General features: G+C 44.2%; 1 protein-coding gene across 1 annotated transcript; it reads left to right on the top strand.

Annotated features, from left to right (window-relative positions):
• The first annotated feature begins 72 nt into the window (after positions 1–72).
• On the top strand, positions 73–3,057 carry YEATS4 (YEATS domain containing 4). Its single transcript, XM_015856155.3, has 7 exons — positions 73–224; positions 371–490; positions 567–633; positions 708–802; positions 1,400–1,492; positions 1,574–1,661; positions 2,487–3,057. Exons 1-7 carry the CDS (start codon positions 174–176, stop codon positions 2,654–2,656), a joined length of 684 nt encoding a protein of 227 aa, XP_015711641.1. The 5' UTR covers positions 73–173; the 3' UTR covers positions 2,657–3,057.
• Positions 3,058–12,660: the final 9,603 nt, after the last annotated feature.

Below are 12,660 nucleotides of genomic sequence, written 5' to 3' on the forward strand. Positions count from 1 at the left end.
GGGATGGGATGGGATGGGATGGGCGGAGCTGGCGGCCAACCGGGCCCCGTGACGGCTTCGTCCCGCCCTGGTGACGCGGTGAAGGCGCCGTGGCCGTGGGGCTGAGCTTGGCGCGGGGCCGGGCCGGGAGCTGAGCGTGGCGGGGCTGCGGGCGGCGTCCCCTTGGGTGCAATATGTTCAAGAGAATGGCTGAGTTCGGGCCTGACTCCGGGGGCAGGGTGAAGGTGCGGAGCGGGCGGAGGGACGGGGCGGGCGCGGGGCCGAACGGCGGCTCGCCGGGGCCTCTGCCGGCCCGCCCGGCTCGGGCCGCAGCGGCGCTTATGACGGGCGCGCTTCTCGCCGCTGCCGCTTCTCTTGTCTCCCGCCCAAGGGCGTCACCATCGTGAAGCCGGTCGTGTACGGGAACGTGGCGCGGTACTTCGGTAAGAAGAGGGAGGAGGACGGGCACACGCACCAGTGGACGGTGTACGTCAAGCCCTACAGGAACGAGGTACGGCCCGAGCGCGGCGGACCCCGCTCTAGAAGCGACTTTACCGCGGGACTCAGCGAGCTGCTCTGTGTCCTAGGACATGTCCGCCTATGTGAAGAAGATCCAGTTCAAGCTGCACGAAAGCTACGGGAATCCGCTCCGAGGTGGGTGTTGTGTCGGGCCGGCTGCTCCGCTCGGTCATGAGGCTCATCGTACTCATCTCTGTTTCGTGCTGCAGTGGTCACCAAACCGCCCTACGAGATCACCGAGACGGGATGGGGAGAATTCGAAATCATCATCAAGATATTCTTCATTGACCCAAACGAGAGACCTGTAAGTACACTGAGCCTGTAAGTACACTGAGCCTGAAAGTACGCTGAGCTGCTCGTTGTGCTGCTGCCATGGAGCTGATAGAGCTCTCCTTCCCAGGAGATGTGCTCTGTATTCATTCAGTTGGTGCCCGTGGTTGTCCTGCAGGACAAGGCTTTCAGGAGGGTTTTGTCTGCACTTGGCTTCTCTGGGCACTTAGTACAGGAGCACACTGTGCTCTACCTCAACTACAGCAATGATAAGGCTGTGGAAACCACCCTCAAACTGATTCATTGGCAGAATGGCTCTGGATAAATCTTCTCCTCTGTTTGGAAATGCTTTAGAGAATGTCTTTGTGGTGGTTGTTATGCATCTGTTCTAAAGCACCTGCCCAGACAGCTTAAAGGCATCAAACAGCATTTATAACAGGCGTGTTTAACAACGAATACTGAATTTAAGTAACTCTGCTGATGTTGTATGATGTTTATTTTCACATTCCTAAAAGCATCTAAAATCCTATGCAATTGTTCAGTAAGAACAGCTGCTACTGTTTTCTATCTCGTAGATAACTGTTGTTTCCCTATGGTTGTCAAGCTGATACAACTCTGTCTTTGTATCCAGGTAACCCTGTATCACTTGCTGAAGCTTTTTCAGTCTGACACCAATGCAATCCTGGGGAAGAAAACTGTAGTTTCTGAATTCTATGATGAAATGGTATGAAAAGTTTAATGTAAACCAAGCCTGACTTTGTTTTAAAAAGTATTAACGGTGCTGTGTATTTGGGTCCTTCCTTAGATATTTCAAGATCCTACTGCCATGATGCAGCAGCTGTTAACGACGTCCCGGCAGCTGACACTTGGTGCTTACAAGCATGAAACGGAGTGTGAGTGCAAAATGGGAATGTCTTCAATGACTGTCATTTACTGCTGATGTTTTGTGTGGGATGTGATCATGCAGTGACTTTGGCTGGGTGGATTTTGAATAGCTCGGTATTAGCAGTGACTATGTGATCGCAGAAACACAGAGTGCTTGGGTTGGAAGGGGCCTCAAGGATCATGAATCTTCTGTCTCCCCGACAGACAGGGCCACCAACCTCCCCGTGTAATACTAGACCAGGCTGCCCAGGGCCCCATCCAACCTGGCCTTGAACACCTCCAGGGACGGGGCATGATTGATGCCTGGTTTATCGTGTTTGAAATGAAGCTGAATAAATGCAGGCTGCTTTATCTGAGATAGCTTAGTTCATTTTATGAAGGGGTGAACTGCAAGCAAGGATTATCCTTCCTCGCTGAGTTGCAGTGAAATGTGTGGGATCTGGAGGGATCCACAACCGAGGGAGATTTGATCACTATCTATCTCCCATCTCTTTTCCTTTAACCGGTTGAGATTCTTTTTTCACCTAATATTTAATTTTTTGAGTTTTGCTCTTTTCCTTCATCGTAGTCTTTGTTTTTCACTCTGGCAGGTGATGTTGTGAATTACGCCGTTTCAACCACAAAACTCCTCATCAAACAAACTTTTCTTCTTCCATAATTCCATTTTTTCCCCCCACTTACCATTTTTACTACTGTTGTTGAGTCCATAAGGCTAGAATTAGTTGTTTTGCACGTCTTCAGGACGTGTGCTTTCCATATCACTGCCACGTGTATGAAGAAAAGTTGATATTTGAAAGGTGACTCATATTTCTTTTCCTTCCTTGCCATCACAGTTGCAGATCTTGAAGTAAAAACCAGGGAGAAGCTGGAAGCCGCCAAGAAGAAAACCAGTTTTGAAATTGCTGAGCTTAAAGAAAGGTTAAAAGCAAGTCGTGAAACCATCAACTGCTTAAAGAGTGAAATCAGGAAACTTGAAGAGGATGATCAGTCTAAAGATATGTGATGAGTGTTGACTGGGTAAGGGGCCTATAACAAGAATGGATGGACTTCAGTCATGGAGTTGTATGCGTTCTCTCCAGTTCTGTGTCAGAGACCGGATGAATTACATTTGCAAATCACTGCAGAGTGTGACGAGTGACTTTTTATTCATGGGAGAAAACAAGAATGAATGTATCCTCGCTTTATAGTTAAAATCTGTCGCTGTGTTCTGGTTTATTTCAAGGAGGAGGGATTGTAAAGACTTAAAGGCCAGACAGCTGCTTGTATTGACTGCATTTGGATGGTGTGGGAACTGTATCAGTTTACAGAATGCCACTGTTCACTGGTTTCATTTTGTTTTTTACTTTTTCTACTGCAACTTGAAGGTTTTAAAAGTTGAAAATAAAACATGCAGGTTTTTTCATATTTCTTTGTCTCTGTCCACTTTGGGCTTCAAGTATCACTGTTAATAGCAAGTCCCGATTTTAGTCAGGGGTTGAAATGGAATGGTATTCAAGATGCTCAAGTCTGTTATCAGCAGAACAAAAAAAGCTTCATAAAATCAGGAAAATAGCATTTTTAAGAACTTCTTTATCAGCAGATAAGAGTTTTTAGCCCTGCATCTGCTTTCGCTTATGCAGCTGATGCCTTTATATTTGTGTGTTTGGATGCAGGAAGTGATTCTAGATATTCTGTTTAACACTTGTACTCTGCTGTGCTTTGCCTTTCCCTGTGAAAAATCAGTGCACGGTCTTTGGCTCGTAAATCTCCCTGTTCTTTTGTAGCCTGATAGAGATGGCAGACCCTCGGGTTTATAAAGACTTGGACATCTTCTTTACTGCTTTGAGATTCTGTGTTGCAGTAAATCTCTGCCAGAGAGGAGAAAAACCCCACAAACTTCATCCCCTTGTAAAGAAATCAACAAAGCACTGGTTTGAAACAATTGATAATTATTAGCATTTAACGTGGCTTGTAAAGATTCTGAACTGAAATAGTTGTGACAAAATGAGCTGGGTACGGAGACTTCATTAGGAAAAATAGCTGTTAAAATCGGGAGTGTTTCATCAAGGAGAATGGGGCAGCTTGCACCAGTGGTGCCCACAAAGTTCTTTCCTGGAGCTGCAGACCAGTTTTTCTGGCATTCAAGCTGCCATTGCTGCTGACCACAGAGAGCAACTACTTCTATCAGCCACAGGCAATTTGCTTGTATTCTTTTCCAAGCGATGTAGGTAAGTATAAATGCATTGGCTTCAGAGCGCTTTGAGTAGACTTACTAAAAACATAAACAAAAGACAAATTTGCTTTGCTTGAGTGCATAGGACATTTTTGATTCCAACCTGCTTTTTATTAGAGGCTGTCTTCTGAGGCTAGAACTGACTTGGACAAGTAGAGAAACCGGCAACCGAGCTGTTGCTATCCAAGGATCCTTGTTAACAAAGTTAACTGTCCTTTAAGGTACGGTTTATCATTACATTTCCTCTTAAGCAGTAGCTGAAAAAGAAAATGCTGCCTTTCAAACACCAGGTGGCAGCTCCGTGCAAAGTGCTCTCGCCAGCTTTTTAATTGCCGGGATTCTGGCGCGTCTCTTCGGTGCTTTATATTTCTTTGCCAGGACTGTGTGACAATAGGAATGAAAAAGAACGTGGCAGGCCATCTCCTGGATCGCACATTTGGGTTGCAATAGCAAGCTCAGGACTGCCGCTCTTTCCACAAGTATTATCTTTTAAACCCAGTTTCATAGTGTTAGTCGGCTTCCATCACTAGCCATTGCTTAGTGAATACTCTGCATGAACGTTTTACTTACAGTTATGTTGGAAGTTTTGATGTTCCTGAATGCAGCAGGGAAGGGCAGATGAACTGTGGGAAAAGCAGATAAAGTGTGAGTATCAGGATGACAGAAAGTATAGAAATGGTGAGAAACTGTTATAGAAGCATCTTGTTATAACTAACCGGGATTTGTTGAAACATTCACTTAGGCTCTATTCATGGTATTTCTGTTTAAAAACAGTAAAAGGTGAGAGGTGAAATCATGTGATTTTTCAGATGGAACGCTGCCTTCCTATGCACCTGACCGACTTCCAGAGGAAAACCCTCTTGAAAGCCGAGAGATTAAGCCACCAAAAGAACTCATTTGCATTGGAATATGTAGTGTTTACCCTCTTCCTCCCTGATAATTGCTATACTGTATAGGGTGCTTACACGTTAAATGAGTGGCTGGCACTTTTTATTCTCACAGCTGTGAGAATAATTCTGTCCTTTAGGACAGAAACAGTTTTAACCTGTTCCACTGATAAGAACTCTACGTCTGGACACAGCACTCCAGGTGAGGACAGATGGAACAGATGAGCAGGATCACCTCCCTTGACCTACTGGCCATGCTTCTTTCGATATAGCCTAGAATAAGGTTTGCTTTCTGGGCTATAGGGAAGTGTCATTGATGAAGATGTTAAAGAGCACCGGTACCTACTTCTGATGGACACCACTTGTCACTGATCTCCATCCAGACACTGAGCCATTGACAGACATGCTGTGGGCAATGCAAACATAGTGCAGAACAGCTCAGGTGTGCAGCCAGCTACCAGGCCTCGGGCAGCAGGCTGCTCCTGGGACAGCAATTGATGCTCTGAGTATCTCCTCACTGCTGTCTGCTAGTCCTGCTTCCTGCTAGACTCATTCTACTGCATTTTGCAGTCAGGGATCTGTTTGCAACCTCAAACAGCTAATGTGATCGAGCTGTATTAATCAAATTGTGTTTCAAGTTCTGCTTACTTTTTATTAGCAAACAAGCGAGAAGTCCTAGTTCTTGTGCATTTGCTGAGGATAGAGAAGATACATTTCTAAGGCTGTGAATTCTTTCTAGTGTTGTTTTTTGTTTTGTTTTGTTTCATCAAGGATGAAAGGCAGGAACAAAGTCGTTACTGTAAAGATGATTAAATTACTTTATATGCGTTTGTGTTGCATTCTCGGAACAGATTGACACAGTGTGTGCGTTTATTTATGGAGAAAAGCTTTCATGGTTCATTGTCTAAAAAGTGAAACTTAATTAAAGTTTGTTTATAGTCTAATCTGATCCCATGCAGAACTGAGTGCTCACGGTATCCTCTGTGCATTTGGGGCAGCAAATGCTTCATACTTCACTAAGACGGTCTGACTTTGAGCTTGTGAAGTGGGTTTCATCCACACCTCTGGTAGATGGAGGTAATAAATCAGTAAATGGAGATGCCCCGTTTTCAGTCAAAAGGCCACTTATTTCAGTCATGTTTTATATGTCACGATAGGCAGACTTTACAGCATTCCTTTACAGGGATTAAGCTAAAGCTCTCAGAAACCTGGTAGCCACCTATGTATAAGTTTAAGGAAACACTGATCTCCATTAGCCACCCAGCCATTCCTGCTGTGTGCCCTCATGTGGACAGGCTGCCCAGGGAGGTTGTGGATGCCCCGTCCTTGGAGGTGTTCAAGGCCAGGTTGGACGGGGCTCTGGGCAACCTGACCTAGTAAACGTGGAAGTTTGGTGGCCCTGCCAGGCAGGAGGTTGGAGCTTCATGATCCTTGAGGTCCCTTCCAGCCCAGGTCATTCTGTGATTCTGTGTATTTTGTTCGTTTGCCCGCAGAGCTGCCCTTTGTAAGTTCCTCCTTCCTCCGCACTTTTGTGCTGCAGCTCCTTTGTCACTCTTGTCAAACAGTATAAAACAAAGACCTGTAAGACTGAAAGAACTTGGTTCTGTTGCTGCTGTTAATCTCAGAGTTTGATTTGACACTATAGCCCACTAGTTTCAGCTTTACCTGAATCTTGAAATGGTTTGTGCAATAAATCCAAATACATTCTGTAGTCACTACATGTAAGTAGTGCTCTGTGCTTGGTTGGTAGCCGCTGTACCTGTGTCACTCTGTGCAAAAGATGCCCAAACAAACCCAAACCCTGAGGCTGAACCTCCTCTAAAATGGCTCTGATACAAAACCAAAATTCACGAGTTTATGTCTTTTCTTTTTAGCAACAGTAACATTCTGCAGTCTGTATGTAATACTAAATCATTGTTATATCACTGTGTCAGACACTCACTTGCCATCATTACAGCTTTGGCTGGAATTTCTGCCTTTAAAAATACCACCAAGAAATAAATCAACTCAGTTACTTGGTGCGCTGTGATCTCTTCGCTATCCCACAGTCGTTCAGCTTCCCAAGGGCTGCCTGCAGCTCACTCCTGTTGGGCCAGAACTGCATCCAAACTAACTTCAGTGATTTAGTAATTGTGGAGCAGGACTGGATTTGAAATAACATTCTCATGATCAAAGGTTCTAAGAAGCTTTTGTAGTAATTGAAGAATAACAACTATATAAAATGTGTTTGCTTCTCATATTTAAATGAAGCATAAAGATAAAATGCATGAGCGCCTTATTAAACAAACTTACAGATATTGCATCTGATAAGATCAAAGCAATTGAGTGGGATTTTAATTTAGGCATTTGACTGACTTTGTCTTTAAAAAAAACAAAGTTTTTGAAGTAATGCTGGCATTGTTCCATAGTATCTGAAAGGTTCGCTCAGTTGTGGATTGCTCCACTGGGAACAATTCCCTCCTCTGCTGCTCTATTATTATTTATAAAGCACCCTGAGAATGCTGCATGGTGCACATGCAAAGCACACAGGCACGATTCCAGGCCTGGAGACTGCAAGCTAAATGGTCAACATAGGATGGGTGGGGTAATAAATTGCACAGCTATATTTGAGCTGTAAGTGGTGTCCTTCGGCTCTAAGGTTATCAGCTTCACTCACTTTGATCTGAAGAAGCATTTAGTGCGGTTGAAATCCTTCTGGGGCAACAGAGTATGAGGGAGCTGAGGCTGTTCAGCTTGGGGAAGAGAAGGCTCTGGGGAGACCTGAGGGTAGCCTGTCAGTATCTAAAAGAGAGCTGTAAGAAAGAAAGGGACAGACTCTTCAGTAGAGACTGTTGTGATAGAATGAGGGGAAATGGCTTCAGACTAATAGAGGGGAGATTTAGACTGGATACAAGGACAAAGTTTTTCACAATAAGAATGGTGAGGCACTGGACCAAGTTGCCCACAGAGGCGGTAGATGCCCCATTCATGGATGCATTCAAAGTCATGCTGGGGGGGCCCTGAGCAGCCTGATATAGCTGTAGGTGTTCCTGCTCATTGCAGGGGAGTTGGGCTTAGATGAACTTTAAACGCCCCTTCCAACTCTATGATTCTATTTCTTTAGGGCTCTTTAATTTAAAAGCAAGTCATTTTTTTCATGCCTTGTTAAAGCAAAAGCTGTTCTGTCATCCTGCTCTCCTCCTGCTATGAGGCAGCATGGATGAACAAACAGAAGGGCTGAGCATGTCCCTATAGCAGTTAGCTGGCCCCACTTGAGCCAGGCTACCCCCGGAACAATTCCATGGTCTCCATCCTCCAGGTTCTCCTGCACACATTTTTTTCTATATACAAGAATGATGCTGGTATACATTTTGATCCCGTTCCTGATTTGGCTTAAAATCTATGTTGTTATGAGTAATTGAAGGGAAATATAATTATTTCTTTTAAAATAGTTATTACTTAAAATACCATTAAATTACCAAGTCTACTTTTATTTCCCATGTTTCAAGCAATTACGTAGTTTGCTTATAGCAGCTTCATGTGCTAATTTTGGCAGTTCTAAACCTGAAAAATAATACAGTAGTTGAAATTAAGACACTGCACAAGAATGTTTACACCCTATTACCAATAATTCTGCTTTGCCATACTTCATCCATTCTTGTGGTGTGCCTCCTCAGAGGTAACATGCCCAGTGTTATCCTACTGGGGCTGGAGCAGTTGCTCTCATGGGGTGGCCCATTGCCTTGACAAAGCAGTTTCTGCTCACACTGGTTTGGAGGTCCTCTCTTTCTTGAAGGAGCCTCCTCCTTACCCAGTGGGGATAAATAATGACATCGATATTTTTCTTCTCTTAGGACATCAGGCTCCGACCAGCAGCCTGGCAGTGATTTCAGAAATGGAGTTCTCCCTCAAGCAGGGTGGGACCCTTCAGCAGAAGGCCCAGTGGGATCCTCCACAGTCCTCCAGCTTTCTTCTGTCTCTCTCTCAATCCCAATGCTCAGCTCTCCACTCAATTCAAGTTGCGCTTTCAGAGAATGTGGGATGAAGGAGAGCAAAGCCTGGAGCACCAGTGCTCAGAACTGCTGATCTTGCACTTTCTCTGACCACTGCTTTCACTAACAAATTATGATGAAGAGGCAGGAAAGGAGAATAACCCTGCCAGGGTGAGCTCGGATTCCCTCTGCGCATTTATTGCTGAGCAGGCAGAGCTGCTTGGGAAGGCAGAAGGAGAGCACATTTTGCTGGTTTTCAACCTGACAATTTGACTTCTTAGGAGAAGCTTTGATTTCTTGCATTTCTTCCCCACGCAAACCGCACGACGGCAGTGTGGGGCCAAGTTACTTCAATATTTACATCAAGATGAACTCAAACAAGTGGATATATCTGTTCTACACAGATAGGAAAAATACTGGATGGAAACAAACATGTTTAGATCTGATTTTGCTGCATCTCAGACATCTTAACAATCTCTGAGCATGAAAAAAATAATACAGCAGACCCAGAATCTGGAATGATTAGTCCATCCATATATGAAAAGCATCAAAAAGGTGCTCTAGGGGGTCAGATAAAAACCACTTTGTAAGATACTCTGTAACTGTAAGCTGATGACTAAATGCACACCAGAACAGCTATGCTAGTAAGACGGTTTTCTCTCTGTTACAGATCCTCTGTGTTGCCATCCTACAGCAGAGACCTTCCACAAGTGCAATGATTTTTCTGGACTAGCAGCCAGAGCAGGACATATGCTCTAAGGATGCAGACCCAAGGGGAAAAAAATATGTTATTTTTAACATTTTCTCTCTTATAATCACCATTCATATCTTAGAGCTCAGGCTGCATAAAGACTGAGAAAGCCAATGATTGATTTAAATGAGCCTTAATTTTTTTTTTTTAACCAAAGGCAAAAACTCCACACACCGGTGCTTAATCATACTTTGCATCATGTACAAGCATGCAGCTTTCCATACAAATTCCATTAGGTGCTTAATCTGCTATTGCAAAAATACTTATTTGCATACAATCACACCCTGCTGTGGTTTTAAATGTTTTCTGAGAATACATTTTAAGACTATTATCTTAACCTCACTGCCTTTCTACCCACATATAGACTAGCAGACATGCAAACCCTTCAGCTTAATTGCAGGCAGGCCTGAATAAAAATTAAGGCGCATTTGTTCTTTAAAGCTATAGACCTCATCTTCTTCCATGACTGTTGCATGTGAATACACAGAGTTCAGCTGCAGAGCTGTAGCGTGGTCTGCATCTTACACAGTAATGTTCTTATTAGAAGGGAAAGCAGTGATGGGCAGTTTGGAGTATTTTCATCGTGTATGTTGTTTGTTCATGCTATGCATGCCAGTTGCTGAACATAAGCAGTCACAAAGAGCACAGGGCTATCTTATCACCCAAAAATCTTAACCTAGATGCTAAGAAGCACTGACCCTAGTTAGGGAAATGAAGATGAAGAACATCTTTTCACATGCCTTCTTGATCCAGAAGTGGAAAATGTGTGCTCCCACAAGTGCATTAAGTGCCATGGCAGCACTATGCTAAGCACCATGCCCTTCCGCCATCACTGTGTCTAACTAATGGTACACCAGAGTGCCTTGTCCCCACTGTGTTCTTACGCTTTACATGGATCAGTTAACCTAGGCCAAAAGTACTCTACTTCTATCCATGAACATAGGGTATGGAGTCATGTACACACAGCTGCTCAAAGCAGGGCTGGGCAGCAGGACGGACTGCTCAGGACCATGCCCGGCCAAGCTTGGAATATCTGCCAGAGTATCAGCTGCACAACTCTGGGCAACTTCTTCCAATACTTGACTACCTTTATAGTAAAAACTAAAATAAAAACAGCTCCATACATGAGCAGTATTTCCCTTGCCTTGTTCCATCTGCCAGCTGCCAACAGCACCTTTGAGTCTAATCCTTTCTTTAAAGCAATGATAGTTTTAGCCTTTACATTCTGGAAGCCAAGATCCACACTCAGATTCTGGAGCATCCGCAAAAGGCACTGCCTCTTTGTTGCTCTAAACCAGCTGTCTGTTATTTCCTATTACTACTTGCTCAAAGTTTGAGACAGCTCCCTACCTTCTCTCCATTATTCAGTTGCTTTCCCTCAATCACCTAGGCACTGTCCACTTGGTCTTCTTCAATCTCAAATCATGCCTTAAACAGAAACCATTGCCTATGCTGTATTCATAAACCAAGTTTATGCTGTTTTCTAGCTGTAGCCATACAACTGATCCCCGCAGGGATATCACAACACTTTCTGCTCCATTCAGTCATCCCTTCAAAATAATTCCTGATATTTTTTTCTTTACTTGGGGCTGGCAATGAAGTTTCCAAAGAACCATCTACAGAGACACCTAAGAACTCCTTCCTCTGCAATAGTATCACTTGTAGAACTACGCACTCATAATTAAGACTGGCTTTGCTCATACGCATCTCTTTACATTTACTGAGACTGAATTTCAGCCTCTAGTTTCACACCCAAGCTCAGCAGGATGGGATCCTTCCAAAGCTCCTCGCTGTCAACTTTATGTTCCTCTACTATAAGGGATTCTGCATCAGCAGCAAACTGTGCTGCTTCCTTACTCGCTCTCCTTCCAAGACCATTTTGAACATGCCAACCAGTGCAGGTCCCAGCACGAATCCTTGTGGGAGTCTGATCGTACCTTTCCCGCAGTGTTAAAAATGACTATTTACTGCTTCCCGTTAACTCTTCTCCTTCAGCTGGTTACCGATCCACAAGGCAGCCCTCCTTCTGAACCCACGACTGCTAACTTTCTTTAGCAGCATTGGCGTGGAACTGTGCCAAAAGCTCTTTTGAAGTCACTTTATCACCCTGGTTTATCAGTTTGTTCATTTTGTCAAAGGGCTTCATAATGACAAAGCTTTTTCTGTCTACAAAAAACCATGTTGATTTTTCCACAGTCTGACGTGTCTGGCTATATGCCAGAGCCTCACCCCAGCTCCCTGTCACTGATCTGCTGCTTTGACCTGAGACAAAACTACATCACTAAGAAGGTCTCCAATACTGAAAGTGAACATTAATGATCCTTAAACACTCACCCAGCTGCTTTCCAGCCATGAGGTGCTTACATTCCATGAATTCTCATTTCAGTGACTGCTTCAGTATGTACTTCCCAGCAACCCAATCCTGCTCCTAAGGGTCTGGCATAGTCACAACCGGATAATGTCATTGGGTAGGTTTAAGGAAGCAGTAATAACTGTATAGTTGTTATAGCAGGTGAAGGAAAATATGAGCTGATATTTTCACAGGTAGAGGATGAAACCAAACCCCGGTAGCCTAAGTTTTGTGTTTTCTAATTATCAAACCATAGGAAAAGGAAGGTTTCTCCTACCCCTCAAATCCATGTCTCGTATAAAGGAGTACCCATAAACACCTAATGTGCTGAAGTGAACTCCACCCTATGCAATGCAGCTCTTTGCTACTCAGTTTTACTTTTGAGGGTATCAAGAAAGACACTGTAAACGTTGCAGCTGTACTTACCAGTCTACTCTGCATTGAAACACCTCCCTTACAGTGAAGTTGGTAAAATGGACCATTTGTCAGCATCTTCACTGTGAGTTTGCAGTGTGGTCCTAACCCAGAGTTCACAGACTCCCAAATTTGCAGCTAAGGCAAATGTTCACTGTCCCTCTGCCAGTTTTCCAGGAGCAGCCACCGTACCTGCTCACGGGATGCAACAGAGCACTATATTCCAAGATTCCTTGGCACTGAATCCAAGTGCTGTGCCTGAAGTCACACAAACGTCATCAGTCTCTTGCAGGGAGAAGTTGAGCCAGCTTCTTGTTTGGATCCCATGTGATCCCATTCCTCCAGCTGCCTCCACCACATTCCATGTGGGAAACATGGACTGAGACCCACCATCTCCACTAAGAAGGACGATCTTTTAATGA

This window comes from Coturnix japonica, chromosome 1 (genome assembly GCF_054131305.1).
Source record: "Coturnix japonica strain WE chromosome 1, WE-NBRP24, whole genome shotgun sequence".
Lineage (NCBI taxonomy): Eukaryota > Metazoa > Chordata > Aves > Galliformes > Phasianidae > Coturnix > Coturnix japonica.

Excerpts from the sequence above, each read along its gene's own strand:
- YEATS4 (XM_015856155.3), top strand. The coding sequence starts at position 174 with ATGTTCAAGAGAATGGCTGAGTTCGGGCCTGACTCCGGGGGCAGGGTG. Across the intron at positions 634-707 it reads CTACGGGAATCCGCTCCGAG|TGGTCACCAAACCGCCCTAC; the intron begins GTGGGTGTTGTG and ends TTCGTGCTGCAG. Across the intron at positions 1,662-2,486 it reads TTACAAGCATGAAACGGAGT|TTGCAGATCTTGAAGTAAAA; the intron begins GTGAGTGCAAAA and ends TTGCCATCACAG.